The sequence below is a fragment of the Cinclus cinclus genome, chromosome 4, assembly GCF_963662255.1.
Source record: "Cinclus cinclus chromosome 4, bCinCin1.1, whole genome shotgun sequence".
In the NCBI taxonomy this organism is placed as follows: Eukaryota; Metazoa; Chordata; class Aves; order Passeriformes; family Cinclidae; genus Cinclus; species Cinclus cinclus.
In genome coordinates this window covers 30731959-30752346 of record NC_085049.1, presented here as the reverse complement: position 1 = coordinate 30752346, position 20388 = coordinate 30731959, and the positions used below count along the sequence as shown (strand labels likewise).

The following is a 20388-nucleotide window of genomic DNA, read 5'->3' as shown; positions in this document are numbered from 1 at the left end:
TAATACCAAATGTTTCAAATTTTACTTTTGTGTAAACTCTCCCCCACCTCTTAAGGAGGAGCTTCCTGAAACTGGGATTCTCCAAATTATTTTTTAAATTTCAGCAGCAAGTAATTGACACAGCATGATGCTGTCTGGACAAGCATTACCGTATTTTGTCACTCCATGTTGTTTCAAATTGGCTGTTCTCGTTGTGCTTTAGCATGTAATTGATTATCTAATTGGTTATATGATCATCATTTAAACATATGACCTTGTTAAGTCCTTCCCCAACAGATTAAATTGCTAGGCAATTAACAGGATTTGAGGCTTTCCATAATCTTCATGCTGTCTACACCTGCACAAGGATAAGTGTATTTAAGTCATTAAAAACTTCCACATTTCTCAGTTTTGTGTTAATTGTATTTTTCTATATGTTTCATATTATTATTTTCTTTCCCATTTCAGGTACTACATAGAAATGGCTTTATGGATCTGGACACTGACCATTTTGAGCTGTTTTTGTGTCACCTTATCCAGAAATGAGGAACTGAAATTTTTTCAGAGTACTACAGAGCTAAATCATCTGACAGTGGATAATGACACTGGGATAATCTATTTGGGAGTGGTAAATGCGCTGTATCAGCTTACAGAAAACCTGGAAGTAATAAGATCTGTAGAAACAGGTCCAAGAAAGGACAACAAAAAATGCACACCTCCCATTGATGAAAATCAGTGTAAAGAGGCTGTACTGACTGACAATTATAACAAATTACTGTTGCTGAACAAGGCAGATAATACAACTGTGGTATGTGGAAGCCTTTTTAAGGGAATCTGTGCCATCAGAGATCTACAAAACATTAGTGATGAGAAGTATTACGTAGACAGTAGTGGAGAAAAGTCCTTTGTAGCAAGCAATGATGAGAATGTGTCAACTGTTGGACTAATCACTTCCTTGAATAATGACCAAGTGCTGTTTGTTGGGAAAGGGAATGGACCAAATGACAATGGGATCATAATCAGCACTCGGCAGCTTTACGCCAGGGATGGGAAAGACATTTTTGAAATGTACACAGACTCAGCAGCTGTTAAGTCAGCTTATCACTCATCAAGCACACAACAATTTGTGGCAGTTTTTGAGGATAAAAATTATGTTTATTTTATTTTTAATCAACAAGAGAAACAACCTGTCAACAACCGCACACTGATTGCACGTCTGTGCAAAGATGATGCCCATTATTATTCCTACTTTGAAATGGACTTGGGTTGCAAAGATGATGAAGGTACCTATGACCACTGTCATTCTGCTTTTGTCACTACCCCTGGAAAAGAACTGGCTGAGAGCATGGCTCAGCAGGGACAACCTGCAGATTCTCCCTCAGATGACAAAGTTCTTCTTGCACTCTTCAGCAAAGTAAACAAAGATGACAACTCTTTAAAATCTGCCATGTGTGTGTTTTCCTTGCGGCAGATCAATGAAAAGATGGAAAAAAACCGGAATGATTGCTACACTAAAAAGAATACCAGCTCATTTTACAAACTTTTTTCTGCAGAAAACCCGTGTGCATTACATGGACTGGTAATATGAATAATATAAATATTAGTTTTAGAATCTGTGTTAGAGTTTGTGGAAAATATACAACTACACGTTTTAGGGTGGCTTGAGCTAAACTATATTAAGATGACTGAAAACCCAGTAGATGGATTCACTATAGAAATGTGATGTGGCTGGGGGGCTTGTGGACCAAGTCAACTAAGAAATGACAAAATTTTGAGACTCTTAAAAAGGATTTTATGTTTTCTCAAAGATAATGTTGCTTTCTTAAATGCATTTCTTTTAAAGGGTTCCTTCTGTTATGGGAGTTACTGAGTCAAATGCAAGGATTTTTTGCATCCATTATCAGCTTCTGGGTGATCGCTGTAGACAATTCTAGTTTCAGTCAATGTATTTGCAATGCTCTAAAATAGTAATAAGAATCTTTTAGATGGTATCTGTAACTCAACATTTTTTTCTCCCTTGTGTTTGTATTGTTAGACAACTGAAATACCCAGATTTCTTGTATTCAGGTGGTGTTCATATTTTGATGTGGTTCAAAATACTGGTATAGCACAATAGCCATCTTTTTATGGCCTGTCATTACCTTGGCTATAAGGTTTTTGAAGGGTACTGGTTCAGTTACTGTTCTTCAATCTATGACTGTATCTAAGAGGCAATTTTCAGCATCTCTATTGGCTTTATGATTGTTTTGCCCACATCACTCTATTTCCAAGCCCCACTTGTGCATACCACTCATTCATTACTGCAGCCAACTCTAAACGGGGTTGAGAAATCAAATCATCTTAAAAATAACTCAGCCAGCTTTTAGGAGGATGTCTTAATTTCCCAGCCCAAGAAAGGTACACACTTGCATAAACAGCTGTTTGAGCATAACGTGAGAAGTGATGTGCTATAGTCCAGGGAGAGGAGTGAACAGCTGAAGAGATGGGGCATGGAAATAGCTTGTTTTGGTATTGACCTATATCCTTCATCTTGTGAGACTGAAGCCATCTCCCACACAGTAAGTCAGTAGTGCTGACTGAGTCAAAATTACACATTTTGCTTCAAACCACCAGTGTTACTTGTTGCAGTACCCTGCATATGGGGTGAGCATCAAACACAGAAATCCTGAATGTGACAAGTAGCCGTGGCTTCTGACAAAAAGAGCATGTGGATTTCAGATCAGAAAGATGGTTTTGTTACCAAATATGGCAGGAAAGGCAAGGTGTGAATGAACTTCCTTCTGGTAGCTCTTGCTGTAGCTCAGGATTAAAGCATAGTGAAGAGGGAATGTGTTGAAGTTCATGAGAAAGTTGCCAGGGAGTTGCTTTTTTATGGGTTGCAGCAAAGTAAGAAACAGAACAGCAATTAAAAAAAACAGTCTTCAAGGTGAAGTTGGTTAAACCGGCCTCTATGACATGTTAATTTTAATTAAACCAACTGGCTAATTTTTAAACTGCTGCTATAATGAAACAGAAACAAAAAAAAAAATTCTCCCTGTGTCTCCTGGAAAGTGAAAGCATGGAAGCAACTCTCAATTAGCAGGCTGCTGTCTGATTTACTGCCTGTTGGCTGGGGGCAAATGCCCAGACAACCCTTTTGTCTCTTCCTACTCTTCAGTGTCTGAGGGGTGTTATATTGTCTAGTACTAGGGCTGCACTTCATTCTTAGTTAGGAATTAGTGATCTGAATGTTTAACATCACTCTGTGTTGCTATTCCTTATTAGAATGCAAGCAAAAATTTCCCCTGTGGCTCCGAACACTTGCCGTATCTTTTGGGAAGCAGGAATGGTGTTATAGAGAAGCCAGTACTGCAAAAAGAAGGGATGAATCTCACAGCTGTCACTGTGGCTGTGGAGAACGGACACACCGTGGCCTTTCTGGGAACGTCAGATGGTAAAATTCTTAAGGTAACAAACTGGATTTAAAGACTGGAAGGTATTTAAAAGGTTATGAACTAAAAGTCAAAATGGGATTTGTAAGATCTCATACTAGGAGCAAATTCTCTTGGAGCTTGGTATTTTTCATCTCAAAGAAAAAACGCATTATTTCTGACATACCTCAGCTATCTGATACACAGATTGAATTAGCATTGCCTGAATGACACTTCTCCTGAAGGATTACATACCTACCGAGAGCTTTATATAAACAGCCTTAGGTAATATAACAACAGCTTTAGCCTTATCTCTATTCAAGCTCATACTGGTTTAGGAGCAACTTTTCATTATATAGTCATACTGGCCATTCAGTGAACAGAGGCGGCAATATAAAGCCCAGGCTGAAGCTCTGATAAATTCTGGTTGTGTGGTGCTCAAGGCTTGATATGTTTGTGGCGTTAAAATATCAAGACTGCAACACCAAACATATTATTTTGCTTGAAGGAGAGTGATGGCCGTGTCCAGCCTTAAACCTAGCACTGCCAAGTCCCACTAAACTGCGTAGTGAGTCATGTGGATGTGGTGCTTAGAGACATGATTTAGTGGTGAACATGGTGGTGCTAGTGGTTGGACTCTGTGATCTTGGAGCTATTTGCCAACCTTAGTGATTCGATGAGTCTGTGTCCCTAAGTGACACCTCTATAGGTCTTTTAAATATCTGCAGTTAACCAGTTGCCTGGGCAGCCTGTTCCAGCGCTCAACAAACCTTCCGGTGAAAAAATATTTCCCAGTATCTAATCAGGACCTCCCCTGGCACAAATTGAGGCCTTTTCCCCTCTCCCTCTTGCTTGTTAATTGTGAGAAGAGACCACCCGTCACCTCACTACAACCTCCTTTTTGTTAGTTGTTGATGGTACTAAGGTCTCCCCTGAGCCTCTATTTCTCCAGGCTGAACCCCCTCAGCTGCTTCTCATCAGACATTTACTCCAGACCCTTCACCAGCTCCATTGACCTTCTCTGAATATTCTCCAGCACCTCAATGTCTTTCCTGAAGATTCGCCTTTTGTTCTTAATATATTTTTCGAAACATTTTTATTGTCTTTTACAGCAATAGCCAGATATAATTATATTTGTGGAGGAAAAGACAACATTATCCACCATTTTTTTTTTCCTTCCACAAAATAGGTGTTCCTGTCATCCACTGCAACTGAGTACAGCTCTCTTACTATTGAACGAAACAAACACGTAAAGAAGGATCTGGTCCTCGATCAAAAGCAAGAAAATCTGTATGTGATGACCACAGACAAGGTAATGTGTCCTGCTTGCATTAAGGACTCGGCCTCTTTCACTTTCTCTGCAACTTAACCTGGGATTTATACGTTTTCCAGTTGTTCCTGGAAATTGCCCCATTTCATGGGACTCCCCCTACTCTGTATCTATGAAGACCTTTCTCAAGTCCAAGATGATGGACTTGTTGCGACTCAGAGAGCTGTCATATCTGTGATGCTTAGGGACTGGGAATGGAAAGTGAGTTCCCCTCTGGAGCTGTCATACAGGGTCTGTGAGAAGGATGGAGATGTTTGGCACCAGCACGCCTCAGGGTCAGGCAGCCCTAGTGTTCAGTGTGGGATGCGTGGGGTGCCAGTAGGTGCTGTAGCTGCCATTGGATCTTTTCAGGGGCACTTCAGGACTCAGGATGCTGGTGGCTGATGTGCTCCCACTGACACATCTGTAAAGCTACCAGTAGTTGTTGTGCGTCTTAGTGTCAAAAACTAAGAAGCAATGGAGGGAAATATATGTTTGGGAAACACTTCCATTCAAGCTTCTGCTAGAACTGAGTACAGCAGGAAAAGTCCAACTTCACTAGGAAAGGCACGAGCAATCTCTTCTAGACCCCTTCTTTTTGCTGTAAGGTGAAGGCACAATGGAGGTCCGTATAAAAAGGGAGGAAGAAAAGCAAGTAGGAAATGAGAGGGATGCCAGATTTCTCTCCATCCCTAGAGGTAACCATCTTCTGACACTTTTCTTTGTGGAGGCTGGAGCTGCCAGCCTCAAACACTTTGCTCAGCAGCTCTCCAGGACAAGATGGGTGACAGGCTGTGACCATCTGCAGCCCTGCCAGTGACATGGAATGCAACATGGGAAATGCTCTGCACCACTAACACAGGGAGAATGAGGGGCCATGAAAGGAGAGTATTTGGGAAGACAGTGCAAGAAGAATGTTTTCTGACCGTTTTATAAAAGGGTTAATATAAATTTATAAATTCCTGCTGCAGGAATGTCATAGCCTAGCTGAAGGTTTTTAGGCTAGAAATAACATTGGAAAAAATGCCAGGAAGACAACTGATAAAACATTTAATAACATGACATTTAATAATATGACAGTATGTGTAAGAGACGTTACTTTTTTTTCTTTTTTTTTTTTCCTCTTCTTTTTTTGTTTGAGTTGTTGATAATTCTCATTTGGCTTCTGTTCAGGTTTGGAACACAGGTCCAAGCTTCAACATTGTCCACAAAACTCTGGGTGGCCTGGGCCCCCATTTGAGAAGCTGGCACATTATGTAAAAGCCCTGAGGTCTGCACCAAGCTACTTTGTGTGCTGCTGAGCAGTGTAAGGGATAGCAGCAACCTTGAAGGAAGACAAGCTTTCTGGTGACAGTCAGCTTGAAATGGTAGAATTTAGAAAGACAGCAGACAACTTTTTTTTCAGAGAACCTGCAAAAAAAATAAAAATTCAATCACTACAAAACATTTAAATTTAGAATGCAGTAAATTTCTGCTGAAGAAAGGATTTTACTTAAATCTTTTTCCAAGCAGCTCTCGTAGACACTGCAGTTTCTGAATAATGTGAATAATAGTTTTCTTTTACAAAACCTGTTTAGCTTAAATATGAATAGCTAAAGTTGGGAGCTCTGTAATGGCATTGCATTACTGTCATATCCAGGAGTTAATTACAGTGAGCAGTCCCACCCACTTTTAGAAGCAGATAGACAGGAAGAGAATAGAGGCCTTTGGAGCTGGGAGAAATCAAGTGACTTAACCAAGGGGGGAAGAATAAATGATGAAATGCACTTCTGGATTAGGCATGGCTCTGGATTATGGGAATAGAGATATCAGAACCCTGATTTGTGAGTTTTAATGGTTAAAGGACAACAACAAAGGACAAGTGGCTGCGTTGACACACATGCATGCTGCTAAGCTACCTGGCAGATGCAGACTGCCCCAGCATTTAGAAATTAATTGCTTGGGCTCTGTGAGCTCTTGAACAAAGTGGAAGTGGTTTTGTGGTAGGTGAGGGTTTCTTTAAAATGAAATCGGATCAAGAGGAACACAGGGAAAAACAATACAGATGTTAAGATCCATAGTGAGAATCAAACCCTTCCTTTCCTGTTTAACCTTTCTCCCCTCTTTTCTCCCAACTTCTGCTGTGGTGCCAATAGTAGTGGGGGGTTTTGAGCAAATGCTTTCAGCATTTCTGCATTTTGGCGGTCAATCTCCTCTCCTCCTAAAGCTTGAACAGAGAGCAGGAGAAACGCTTTGCACCTTCTTGTGGGACTTGGAAAGCAGCTTAGCATCCCTGTGCTGCTCATGCTGCTTCATTAGAAGTGTACATCACTGGTAGGAACCCAGATTCCTTAAAGTACTTAATGTACTTGGAGTAAAGCAGAAGTCTGTGGCAGTCATTTACCATGATCAAGCTTGTTTGCTTGTTTTAGTTTTTAAAACTTTTTGATTTAGAGAGCCAACTTGGAAAGCTCTAAAATTAATTTATTTGCATTTTGAAATTGGCTGTCAAAAAAAGCTGATTTTTCAGGTTTGGTTTTGTGGGTGTTTTTGTCATTAAGGTCACACAAAACTTGCAGAGACGGTGATCTCTATGGCTTGTTCATGCCTGCCAGAATTGTGAAACAAATATTTTGTCACTAAAAAGAAAAATCATTCACTGGATATTAAATTAATTCTGAGTACTAGTTAGTGGAAGAGAATGCTGAAAAGGTAAACCCTGTATTAATAAATGCAAGGAAATTGCACAATATTGATATTTGCCTTAACTGACTCATTTTCTTTAACTCTCTGAATATGAAGAAAATGCCAAACTCAGACTGTTAAAGTAAATTCATAATTGCCAGTGAGAAGAGACTGGCGTATATTAAAATGAGACAATAAAAAGCCTACATCTCAGAGTTTGTTTCTATACTTTTTGTGCTCTTTAAAAGCAAAATGCAGTCATAAATTTGAAGATGTAGGTCCTGTTTTCTTCTTGCATCATTGCAGCAGCATAGCTAAAAGGAATGGCTCTTCTTTCTGTGCACCAAAGAAAAGGTTGTTTATTCTCTGTTTATTCTATTTTATCTCTAAAGGATATCAAAACCAGAAGCTGTATATTTCCTGGGAGAATGATACATGAGTTGATGTTCTTTTCCCTGCTGCTTCCTGTCATAATTATTTCCATTTTATTTAGTGAATGTATTCCATGGTGGAAGGTTATGCATGGGGAAGTGCAGTAACCCAAAGCGCCCCGGCTCTCTCACGCTTACAGACTTTCTGAAATGCCTTCTGGCTGGAAGTGCATTTCCAAACAATTTCACCTCCATGGTAATGATAGGGAGGGGAGAATATTCTCTTTTAAAAATTATCTAGTCAGTACCAAGTTAGCTATTTGAATGTATCCACCCTGCAGTAGCTGCTTCTTTAATTTAGAGAATCACTGATGCAGTTTCTGTCCTGAGGTGTTGATTTCCACAAGTAATATAACTGGAGGAACTGAAGAGCTCAATTTTTGTAAGACTTACTCATAATTCTTGATTATAACAATGTCCTACATTACTTTGAAGACAGATTGGATAATAGTGGAGTGGGGAAAAGAAGCAGAAAAAAGTGTATGAATTTAGACTTTGTTAAGGGGGAAAAGAACAGACTGATTTTATATGTATTTTACTAAAATCAGGCTGATCTCTGAGTATAATAATACAACTGCCACAGGCTATGACACTGTACAGCTAAGTCCACAAATGTTTCCATCTCCTTATGCCCATCTTCAGTTGTTAGGTTTGCCTTGCCTTTGCTTTTCCAGGTGTACCGATTACCTGTGCAGGACTGCCACAAATACTCGGACTGTGAGAAGTGTGCCCAAGCGAGGGATCCGTACTGCGGCTGGTGCGTGAGGGAGGGCAGGTGAGTGCTCCAGGTGTGCCACTGCAACTGCTCGAGTTTTGATGTGTGCTCCGAGTGACTGCTTGGTGCTTGGCATGGTGATCCCAGCTCTTGGTGCTCAGCCTTACCCTCCTGACAGTCATTTAATTTTGTCTCACTGACACTGATGTCAATATTCTGTGTACACAAAAAAAGTCCCTGTTCACTTCTTCAGATTTTATTAGTTTGGGAAAATATATACTTTTCTGCTGATCCTGAGAATGATTATACTTCTTCTAACTATATGCTTTATCACTCTTTCAACTGTACAGTCACATGTTCACCCAGAAAATAAAAAAAAAATGTTCTCTATTTCAAATTCAGAAACTATAGCATATATTTTAAGTGCATCAGGAAAGTGTAAAAAAGAACATAAAAGAAAAAACTGTTCCATGTCTAAAATTAAGTGTATAGCTCAAATGCTGCTTTTACATAAACATCATCTAGCAAGATGTGTAGCCACAGGGAACCCTCACCTGCCTGTAGGAGAGCAGAAAGCAGCATTTTGCTGACTGTCTGCAGAGCTTCACCGAATGAATATTCAAGCACATGTAAACTAGGACAGCACTGAACAGCCCTGGAATGTCTCTTCTTTACACTCTGCATTGATTGGAGTGCCGAGAGGGAAGAGCAGTCCTGCAGTTCTCTTTTTGACTACTAAGTTAATTAACCCCTTGGCATGAGTGGTTGGGAATTCGTGATTCTAACTTCTTGCTGTTGGAACAAAGGGGCTGTTTAATTATAATATGCAGATGAATTTCAGGCTTCTTGTTTCCTGCCTGAAGATGTGAACTATCGCATTAGGTTACCTATCAGCCTGATGTAGCATAATATGGAGCACTGCAGAGAAACTTATGTGGTCTGTGTGGGTTTATGTAATATACTGTAACTCTTTCAGCCTGGGGTTTCAGTTGCTGTGGGTGAAACCTGAGAATTTGGAATGTAACCTCAAACTCCTCCTGGGCTGTCGGGAGTTGAAGGTTTTGGCATATATCATAAAAAAGGCAATTTTCCTTAGATTTCCCTTCAGGTTTCTGATATGACCGCTGACCTCAATATCTCAAAATTTTAATGGTTTCTCAGAACAGGCAAACATGAATTTTCACATTTATTTATTTCCAAAGGGGAGAAAAAATGTGCTTCATTTCTCAGTTTCAGTTCTGTCTCATGATCACACACAGCACTTAGTAGTGTGTTTAGGGATATGTTATGTGAATGTTGACTCTGTATGTAAATTATTTGTTCAAAGGAGGTTTGACAGAGCTGTGCAACAGCTGCACTGTGTTAAAGCCCCTGATGAGTTCATAGACAACTTTCTGCTACAGCAGACAGATAGATCCTACAGCATTTTCTCTTAAACCTTGCACAGAATGGAAAGAATACACGAGACTGTCCCCACTTCAACAAGCTTTTGTAGCTACATGCAGCTTCTGTACTGCAGCATTTCTTCCTGTACTTGAGCTGGGAAAATCTTCCAGACTTTTTTGTAAGGCTGCACAACTGCTCTTGTCTTCCCATAGTTGTAACGGTGCCTTGGCAGGGAGAGGTCTTAGTTGTGGCAGGAGGTAATGAAACCTTTCCGTACAAAACAGCATTTCTAGGGGTGGGGTTACACAGAAGTTCTCCACAAGCTTGTATGCCCCAGAAATACTTTGCTGTTGCATCTAGTTCTCTTGAGTGTTGTGTCTTATCAGTGGCAACACATAGGTGTCTGCCACCTGACTTGCAGGAAAAAAAAAAGTCTGTGCCCTCTCATTCAGGATGTTGTTTTATATTGCAATGAAGATTTTCAGCTTGATTTCAGATGGCTCCACTGCTCCATGGTTCCTGTGCTGTCACTGCCTCTGTATGGATTTGGGTTGCTTAATTCAAGGTGCTGTCCAAAATAGTATAGGCACTTGCTTCTGACATGTCAAGCCATCAATTGTAATTACACCACTTACTCTGTGAAAAATTCTCTAATAGCAATTCCACTAGTCAATATTAAAGCAAATCTATAGTCATCTTGTGTTGTAATTTCAGTCTCTAATCAGGAATTTGTTGTGTAGTTCAGAGAAAGCAGAGTCCAGCTGATACTACTTTGGGTTTTGTTCCTTTTTTTTTCAGGTGCACAAAGAAGGCAGACTGTGGATCAGCTGATATGGAGAACCACTGGCTGTGGAGTCCAAGTGGCACATGTGTGACTATCATTAGTGCAGACCCTCTAAATATGAGTCGCAGAGCTCCTGCTAAGGTATAACAGGAAAATGCTTTCCCTAAATATTCTTTAAGCACATTGATGTGGCTACCAGAAAGATTAGTATCTGCATTTCTTTATGCACAGTGGGGACTAGGAATAGGAGTCTGTTTTTGTATCTCAGTCTCTGTCATTTTTCACAGTGCACTTTCTTGCCTGCTGTTCTTGCAGATAGAGTTTTTGACCTCTGTAAACCAAAGTGATGCACTAGTATGGATGGTAAAGCACTCACACTTACCTGAATATTATAAAAGTGTTGCACAGTGTTGTATAGCCCATAACAAGTAATTGGTAGGGGAGATTTCACGCTGCCCTTTCAGCTTACTTGAGCATGAACTTAAGTAAGCAGTGAAGCCATAAGCTGTTGCCTTAAAACCAGCAGTGGATTTGCCTGCACAGTGAAGTCTGTCTGGGAACATGGAGAAGGTAAATTCAGCATGCAAAATGACTCTGTGGCAACAAAACTGCAAAACTGAGTTTTTGGAGTGTGATCAGGGTGTCATAGCTTGCTCTAATTCCATGTGGAGCATGCCAATGCAGACTGAGTGCTTCCCAGGGGTATTCAGCAAATAAAATCAATAAAACGGTTTTTATTTCCTCTTAATCAGAAATAAGGAAACTTTCTTTCAAGCCACTTCAATTCCATTTCTAAATGATGTAAACAGCATGGTGTTAGGGCCATTTCTGTGTTGAATAAAAATATTAGTAGAGCATAACTGGTTTCAATGAGAAAGGGATAATTGTCTTTCTACTGCAATACAGAAAGGAAAAAGTTAAATTTTATAATTAACACACTTGAAACATTAAGCCACAAACAGCATCCCAAATTTCAGCTGAATCGTTTTCTCTTTCCTTGTTAAGTTTTCCCATCTTATTTTGCTTTTAGTTTCTCAAGTGCTTTCTTTCTTTAAGGAAGCTAAGATCTCACCACCACTCAGAAATCCTTTTTCAGTAGTGGATTTTTTTGCATTTGCATAGAATCTTGAGGAAGCCGCTTTTCTGTTCATCCCTTTCAAACTTCACCATTTCCAGCCTACCCAGCTCTGATTTCATTATTCACTAAGAACACCTAAGGTTAATGTAATATTAAGTAATGTTGTCAGGGTTTAAGTGTTAACCACTCTGTTTACTGTTGCTAAACTGTATGCTGAGGACGAGAATAAAAGGTTTTGGATGTGTCTGTACAGACAATTTTGTTCTGATCTACTGCATTGACAGGACAAGAGGTTTTTTTATCAATCTAATTCAACAAAGACCCAGCCTAGAAAAATGGGTAGAGGTTCAAGGAGAAAAGATTACCGGATGGGAAGCAGTAAAATCTAAAAAGGAGAGCCAGGTTCTGTGATGCTAACCAAAATATCACCTTTGAAAATGAAATTTTCCAAGTCTTACTGGGTCTTAGCTCATATGTTCCAAATACTTAACCCTTTTAATATTTTTTTCCAGGTGGAACTGACTGTAAGTCCACTGCCAACTTTGACTGAGAGTGACAAGATTTGCTGTACCTTTGGTGAAACAGTGCATTCTGCTCAGTTGAAAGATGGGGTTATTATCTGTGATCCTCCTGATATAATTCCTCCAACACCAAAACATCAAGGTAAAGAAATATTGCTGCACTACATGGATAGTAAGAGAAAAGAACATAGACTGCTGTTTCTAATGTTATGCTCTTATATGAGGTGCCTACAAGGTGGGCTTTTTTCCTCTTCCAGTCCTTTTCCCCAAACAGTCTATTGCTGAACTATCAATTTGCTCAAACTTTTTCTGTTGAGAAAAATTTACAAGCTGTAGCATTCCCAGTGTTTCTGCTGGGAACCTGAAAACAGTAGCTTGGTAGAGACATAGACATGGAGTCAGAGAGGTGCTATTCTGTGTCACTCTGACTTGTGGGGACAGAAGAGATTTATACCTGCTTCAGCTATGAAGGAAATCATGTCTGATTTAGTTTTAATCCAGTCAACAGTACTTCAGTGGCTTTTTTTCTGGTTTGTGTTACAAGGCTATCGTTTCTAGCATCCAGCCTTCTGCCTCTTCTTCTGTGTGTCCTCCAACTTCTGCAGCCGTAAGCCTGATGGAAAAATACTTCATCATATAATTAAAGACTGCATCATTGTTCTGAACCACTGATTATAGGCCTAAGGTCTGTTGCCAGCCATAATTCTGTGCAATTTCCTAGACAGTGCTTTGTTCAAGCTTTAATTCATACATCTTGATGCATAAACACATGGAATGAAACTCGTTACACAACACTGCTTATTATGTATCAAGTTTAAAAATCTGAGGAGAAATTACAAGCAAAAAAACATGTGCTTTTACAGTTTGCAGAAATACCCCTGAGGATAAGTCTTTTATATGTATTATAACAGTCATGAACTGTCAAAGTGGTACTTGGAAGCATTTTTTTAATATAAGTTTCAATTCTCTTAAGGCTGAAACAGGTAAAAATGTAATTTTAGTTGCAGAGGGACTAATTACATTAAAATCTCATTACTGGATTTTACACTAGCTGAGGTATGTCATGGTATCACATTCTGGTAAGTGTTAAAGCAGCACTCTGCTATTTAGGGCCAATTCACGTTCCCTAAATATTTTGCAAAGCAGGACATAAAGCAGTGGGATTGATAAATGTGATTATCTTGATGTCATCCAGCATTAGGTGCAAGACTAGAAGCCTGTCAGAGAAAGCATTAGAGTAAACAAGGAATTTAGAAATAATGTGACTATCTGAGTTGGTTGTACATCTGAAAGGATGTTTAAAAGTGCTATTAGGGTGCTCAGAAACTCAGCAGACTCCAGGAGAAGGTAGGCAGCTACAAGCATTCACAGAACCATGGAAGTTTTTGGGGTGGAAGGGACCTGGGGAGGTTACCTAGTGTAACCATCTGCTAAAGCAGGTTCACCTAAAGCAGATTGCACAGCATCTCATCCAGGTGGGTTTTGAATGTCTCCAGAGAAGGAGACTTCACAACCTCTCTGGGCAGCCTGTTCCAGTGCTCTGCCATCCTCAAAGCAAAGATGTTTGTCTTTCTATTCAGATGGACCCTCCTGTGTCTCAGTTTGTTGCCTTTACTCCTTGTTCTGTCTGAACAGAGTCTGGCCCCCATCCTTTTGACACCTGCCCCTAAGATATTTGTATGCACGGTATTTGTATGTTCCTGGCAGTCCTGAGCCACATGGTTACTGTTAAGAAGCCCTGTTGATGATGTTGGAAAAGTCTGGATTATTTTGATTGTGGTTGGTTGATTCTAAAAGGAATTTCTAGGAAGGATGCCCTTTCTCAGTCCTGTTGTTAGGAAATCCCCTCTCAGTCCTGTAAGTCCGAAATATTCAAGAGGATCCAGTGCAAGCAGAGATAACTTCCAGCCAAGCAGCTGATGGCCTTCCAAGAACCTGTTCAAGGAAAGCAGAGTTTGAAATTGCTCAATAGCTTGTGAAATAGCTTGTCATAAGGGCTTAATGATTTCTGCAAAAGGTATTTCAAACAATTTCACTCTTTAGTAGTAATCTGGACAAGAAGTACATTTGTGGAGAAATCGTGTATGGCAAACTGAAACTCACTAGTGCCTGTGGTAACTACTGCAGGCACTGTTGGGCATTAACCACAAAGATCACTTGCTTGAATTCACATAACATCATTTTTAATTCACAAATGAAAGATGTAATTTTACGTGCAGACATATTCATATTTAAGAAAACGTTTTATTTAAAATGACTGTTCTTGTGCCAGTTTTCATCTGTGTTCACTTATGTCCTTACTCAGTTTTCCTTGTTCTGCTAGACTCTTTAAAGTTCTAGCACAATGATAGCACCACTGAAAAACACTTCTGTAAAACAAAGCTATTCTTTAATTTTGCTTCTTCCATTTTTTCTCTCTGCTTTTTTCCTGAGAACCGTGTGCTTAAAAATTTTGTAAAGCTTAAAAAGAAAAAACAGAACTTACACACTTAAAGTCATGTGATCCAGAGTGTCAGCATAGTTAAATATTTGCTTATGTCCTGTAAAATAATAAATCTTATCACTGTATCATTCAGCTCAAGTGCTGAAGAATTCAACAACCACTTGGATATTTTTTTTTTTCTTTTCTGATAGATCATGTTTCAGTTCCACTTCAGTTAACCTTTGAAAAGAACAAGATTTTTTTTGCATCGCATACTTACCCTTTTTATGACTGTGAAGAAGCAATGAATCTTATTGAAAATCAGCCGTAAGTATTTCAGCTTCTTAAGTGTTTAGATCCTGTAGCTTGCTCTCTTAGGTAACTGGCACCTGAATTACTCAATCATTTCATAATTAAGCCTTTGGCACTCAAAATTTGCCAGTGTCCAAATCCTTTTTCTTACATTTTACTGGAGTTTGAAAATGGTTGAAGGGCACCTGGTGAGCCAGCAGCATAAAGCATGGAATAGAAATATTCATGGCACATATAATTAAGGCCACTTCATCATGTTGCCATTTCTGTAGCTGCTAATGTGTCTGCAGGTGAGCAACATGGACATCTGTGTGCCTGCTTGTTCCCTGTAACAACAGTAGTTTGGTGCTTTGGGTTGCAGTGCATTCAAATAGGGCAGGTGCAGCCAGCTCAAGCCCTTTGTTCATTCTCATGTATGAAGGTTGATCAAAATCACTTCTAGTCCTCTCAGGCTTGATCTCAAAGTTTTTGCAAATTCTGTGGTTTTCTGATCCTTGCTAAAATATTTATTTAAGGGATAAAATATATTTTTGGGGCTCTTGAACTGTTCTTATGAAGTTCTGAGCTTACTGTGGTAAGGACACTCTAACAGACTGATCTACCCTCCATGACTACATATGGAATTTCATTTATTTTTCTTGTTAGTGGGGGAAAAGCCTGACAATTTGTCATGAATACCATATTATATTTGTAGATGCTATTCCTGTGCAAGCAATAGATGGAATTGCCAGTGGGACTGGAAGAGACATATCTGTGAAGAGTCCTCTTCAGTACAAGATGTGATTAAACAAAATATGGTAATGTTTAAAAATAAGGTTATCAGGTTTTTTATTAGAACACTTCAGTATTTTGTTAGCTGGATCTCTCATATCAGTTGGTTGAATTAGAGATTTGAAAATTATTCTAAACTTAACTCCAGAAGTGTAAGGTGGGGGTTTTTTTTGTGACAGTGCGGGGGTGGGAATTTAAGGGTGTGATTGAGGCGGGGCAATGAGACTGAATAACTCCTGAAAGGATATTTCTGTTCCTTTTACTATTTGCTTCAATGGGAGGAACAAGATTTCAAGGCAGGGAGAGATAATCACCCACAGCTTTGACATATGCTGCAGTCATTTTTAGCATGTCTAATTTGAAAGGGTGTAATCAAATCTGTCACTGTATTTTAAGCATGAAGTTCTTCAGAACAATCATTCTATTGTCCAAAGGCCATTGGAGCTGGTTGTGATAAGACTTTTTATTTGTAATAACATATAAAATGTTTCTTTCCCCAGGAAGAAGAATGCCCACAGTTTCTAAACCCTGACCCTTCAATAATACCTATGGAGTACCAAACAACTGTGTATTTTGAAGGAAAACATCTAGATTATTATCAGGTAAGCAGATTAATTCAAAGCTAGCTGTCATTTGAATGTCTCTCAAACTGCATCCATACCTCTAAACTAAAGCATTCGTTCATGTGCCTTGGAGATCTTGTTTTTAATTTAAAGAAATAAAAGAGCTACACGTTCAAGTTTGATATAAGATTGGTTACTGTGGTAGAGTCATCACCAAGAGAGAATCAAAGCTGGAGAAAATACTCTAACTACTAAAATGGAGGGGGCATTTTTAAAGAAATAGGTCAGTTGGACCTATTAAAACACTGAGCAATTATTTTTCTTGTGATGAAATGAGAAGAGATGTAGGAATTATGAATGTTTCACATCTTCTTCCAATTAAATACTTGGTGGGTTCTGTTGCTGTTGTTCTAGAATGACATCACTCTGTGTGCTTAATTCAGTTTTCACCTTTCAAACACAAAATGCACTCAGATATTAAAAGTTTCTTAGTTTGGATAAAATAATCTTTTGCTTTTGTGTGTGTCTATGTGTGTGTGATCATCAAACCAGATCAGGTATTTTCTTACCCATAGCAAAGGCTTCTCTTTCTTAGTGCTTGCTCCCAGAAAATAAATTACAAAACTTCTAAGTCAGATAGACCCCAGGGTTTTAATTGCTTTATAGTCTAGACAATGCATGAAATGTTATTGTTAGTTGGATAAAAATGAAGCTTAAAAACTGTTTTTAGGTGATAGCTCAAGTATTGCTATCAGTTTCTATTCTTTGTTTCTGTGTTGTCTTTGTGTAAATGTGAATTGATGATAGGTGCACTGGGGAGTGCATCGATTGCTTTAACTACTGGCCATCTATCAAGGGAAAGAAGGCACTTCTTATTGAGGTTTTTTTTTTTCCTTTTTTAAATTGAAGTACTGTATAGCTTCTAAATTCCTTCTATCACCTTTGCTACTCCTGCCAAGGGATGGGAAAGGGTCAACAGGCCTGAAGAGTAGCAATGTAAGAAGGCTATTCAGAGAAGAGCAAAAAGCAACCTGTAAGCACTCAGTGAAGACAATGATGTGTCATTACTAAAGACATATATGAAAAACTGTGCTATAAAAACGTATGTTAAAAAAGAAACTTTTTTGGTTTAAGACCTTAAAATATATGCAGACAGTAAAATGCTAATGTGGCAAATTTGCTCTGTTCTCCAAGATGCCAGAACTGGTCCCTGGTAGGTTGTCTGGCTGTGTGCAACATGCGGCATTCAACACCTCGCCTAAACCTACAGCTTTCCTTGCTAAGAATTGAAAAGTGTTCTAGAGATTATACTCATATTTCTTTTGTTTAACATTGTGAAGAGCTGTTTTTCTGCTCAAGAGGAAAATTGTTTCCTGCTCCCTTGATATAATTGGAAAAGCCCTTTCTCTCTCTAGTGAAATTCAGGGCAGATGCATAATCTAGATGTGCTGAATTTGACTTCTAGTAGGCCCTTGTCCTCCAAGGAGAAAGAGCAGCAGGAATGAAAAAACTACTTCCTCTAGTTTATTATTCTATGAATAAGCTCTTTAATCTTTCTAAACTACTAGTAACAAAAAGGGAATGGAGAAAAGGCCTGCTGGGTTTTTTTTTAATTCTGTGAGATATCGGTTGCATTTAACAAATGCAAAGACACATCGTGTGGATTGAATGCTTTGTCATGGGTAGCAATGTTTAACAGTTTGCCTACAGAATGTATTTATTTAACTTGGAACTAGGAAGGCTTACAAGGAGTTCAAGTCTCTGTATGAAGTCAAGGTGAATGCATAGTCCCAAAACTGGAAAGATGCTGGAGACCAGTGAGTGTCAAATGATATCAAAGAAATTTTTTTTGGGTGGGAGCAATGTGAAAATGTCATCTCTGTCATGGGATCAACTCCATATATCCTGGTACAGAGGTGCATTTTTAAGCCAAAACAAGAATGCCTTTAGTGACAAAACTTCAATAGACCAACACAGTGACTACAGCTGTATACACAGGCCTTTAATATATGTGATAACAGACAAATAAGGCATGAAATAGTTGTAATCATACAGGCACTCATGGCTGTGGGGTCATGCTATCTGAAGCAGTAACTTTGATGACTGAAACTTCATTTGAATAAAGGGCATAATTTACACTCAGCCTTCAGTAAACATTTCATGGAAAACAGGGTGGCTCAAGAGAAGCCATGGATGGATATTTCGTAGGAGTTGGCCCACAGCCCAAATGCTAAATAGTATTTGGCTTCTCATGTGGAACAATTTTGCCACAGGATATGCTGGGCATTGCAGCATCTTTGAAGCTAGCAGTCATGCAGCTATGAGCACATTTAAGGTCTTCATTGGTTCAGACATTGGTATATCCATTTTCCTCCCATTTTCCTTCCTAAATTCTTGCTTAGGAAAAGCAGAAAATTAATGTGATGTCACTTTGAACTACTGGTTCTATTATCTTGTTTCAATCTGTGCTTTACTTAAAGGGGTATTGCACACCCGGCCTTGCCATGGGTGACTAAGTGCATTATCCAGCATTGTGCCTATAAGCATCTTCATCTCTACGTGGAGATGAACCTTGAAGGGCTCACTTAGTGAGTAGGAAAGGTAAATGGCTTAAAAAACTGCTGTTGCAGAACTATATCAAGAATTATTTCTAGACTGGAAGTACAGAAACTGTATACTTCCTCTGAGGGTGGAAGTATGAGCTCCACATATTTTGTATGCTCCCCTTAACTTGTAAATGCTTAAAGTACAAAGAATAAGTTTCATCATGATAGCTTCCACTGGAGGGAAATAGCCTAAAAGAGGAGGAGCTGTTGACTGTTCTTCTGCCACTCCTTCCTCTGGAAGAATTTCAGTCGGAAGGAGAGATGAATCCAAGCTGTCGTCATTCTTCTGGGAATAGCCCCATCCAGGACAGGCAGAGGGAGGGAAGTTTAGTACTGATCAGCCATATTGCATGCAATTTCTGAGAGGCATTCTCCAGCTGAGTCCTTGAAAGATTGGCACAATAGGAGAGACAGATGTACCGGCATCAAGATAACCTTATTAGCCCGCCAAAGATTTTCATTAAAAGTAATTTCCCATTTGGATTTGTCTTTGTCATGTGTGTCTGATGTGTAACTTGCTTCTTAGTGTTTGCTAGACATCTCTTGTACCAAAACTACTGACTGTGAACTCTGTTGCCTTCTGCTCAGGAGCCTGGTATAGAAACTCCTGATTTCAATGCACTCCAGGTGTCAGCTGTCACACCCATCAAAGCTCTCCTCCTCTCCCAAAGCCTGCTATTAAGCATGTGGGAAAGCCTTACACAGGAGAGGCAGAATCTGAACATTTTGGAAAAACATGTTTTATTTAAATATGTGGGGCAAGGAAAACAAGGCAGAATTCCTATAAAAACTATTTGTAAGGAGGTGTTTAAAACTTGGACTATATAGGTGTTTTTCGTAAGGCAGAATGGGCTGTAAATTTTCAGACAAGGCTTTTCAGAGCTCTGTCAGTAGCTTATTTTCTATATGTAGCTTCCTATAAGGAAGAAGTAAAAGGTTTGTTTTCTTCTATAACTAACTTCCCAGAGCCTGGAGTCAGGTCCTTTATCTGGTTAAAACATGTTGTCCTCCTCAGCCCTAAACCTTGGTGGGCTCATGTCCACTGCCCAGACTATCACAGTGAAGGTGCAGTAGGAAAGCTTTCCTCTTCATTATTTAGATAAACTAGTGACCCAGGAGTTACCTGGGATTCCAGCATTGAAGAAGTAACTACAAATAAAAAGTTCAAGATGCTCATACACGAGTCTTACATGATAGCAGGAGACAATGTATTTAACCTTTGGAGCAGAAAAGAGGAATTGAGTAACCATTATTTTTTTGCTGTGTGCACTCGAAGACTCAGATGGGTCTGGTTAAAACAAGGGACTAGTTCTTCTTCAAGGGACTAGTGAAGTTTTCAAAAGTTCAGCAAGGCCACTGAGAAGGTCCTGCACCTGAGTCAATGCAGAGTGGGGGTTGAATAGATTGAGAGGGGGTGAATGGATTGAGAGTAGCCCT

At 39.3% G+C, this 20388-nt stretch overlaps 1 protein-coding gene across 2 annotated transcripts in view; it reads left to right on the top strand.

Annotated features, from left to right (window-relative positions):
• The first annotated feature begins 454 nt into the window (after positions 1 to 454).
• PLXNB2 (plexin B2) overlaps positions 455 to 20388 on the top strand; it is a 77992-nt gene continuing 58058 nt past the window's right edge. Inside the window, exons 1-9 of one of the 2 annotated variants that reach the window (XM_062491029.1) lie at positions 455 to 1558; positions 3244 to 3426; positions 4579 to 4701; positions 8468 to 8568; positions 10693 to 10819; positions 12269 to 12419; positions 14912 to 15026; positions 15706 to 15808; positions 16283 to 16384. In XM_062491029.1, coding sequence (XP_062347013.1) covers positions 461 to 1558; positions 3244 to 3426; positions 4579 to 4701; positions 8468 to 8568; positions 10693 to 10819; positions 12269 to 12419; positions 14912 to 15026; positions 15706 to 15808; positions 16283 to 16384 — 2103 coding nt within the window. In that variant the 5' untranslated portion in view covers positions 455 to 460. The remainder of the gene's footprint in view (positions 1559 to 3243; positions 3427 to 4578; positions 4702 to 8467; positions 8569 to 10692; positions 10820 to 12268; positions 12420 to 14911; positions 15027 to 15705; positions 15809 to 16282; positions 16385 to 20388) is intronic. The other variant, XM_062491028.1, reaches the window with a different exon arrangement.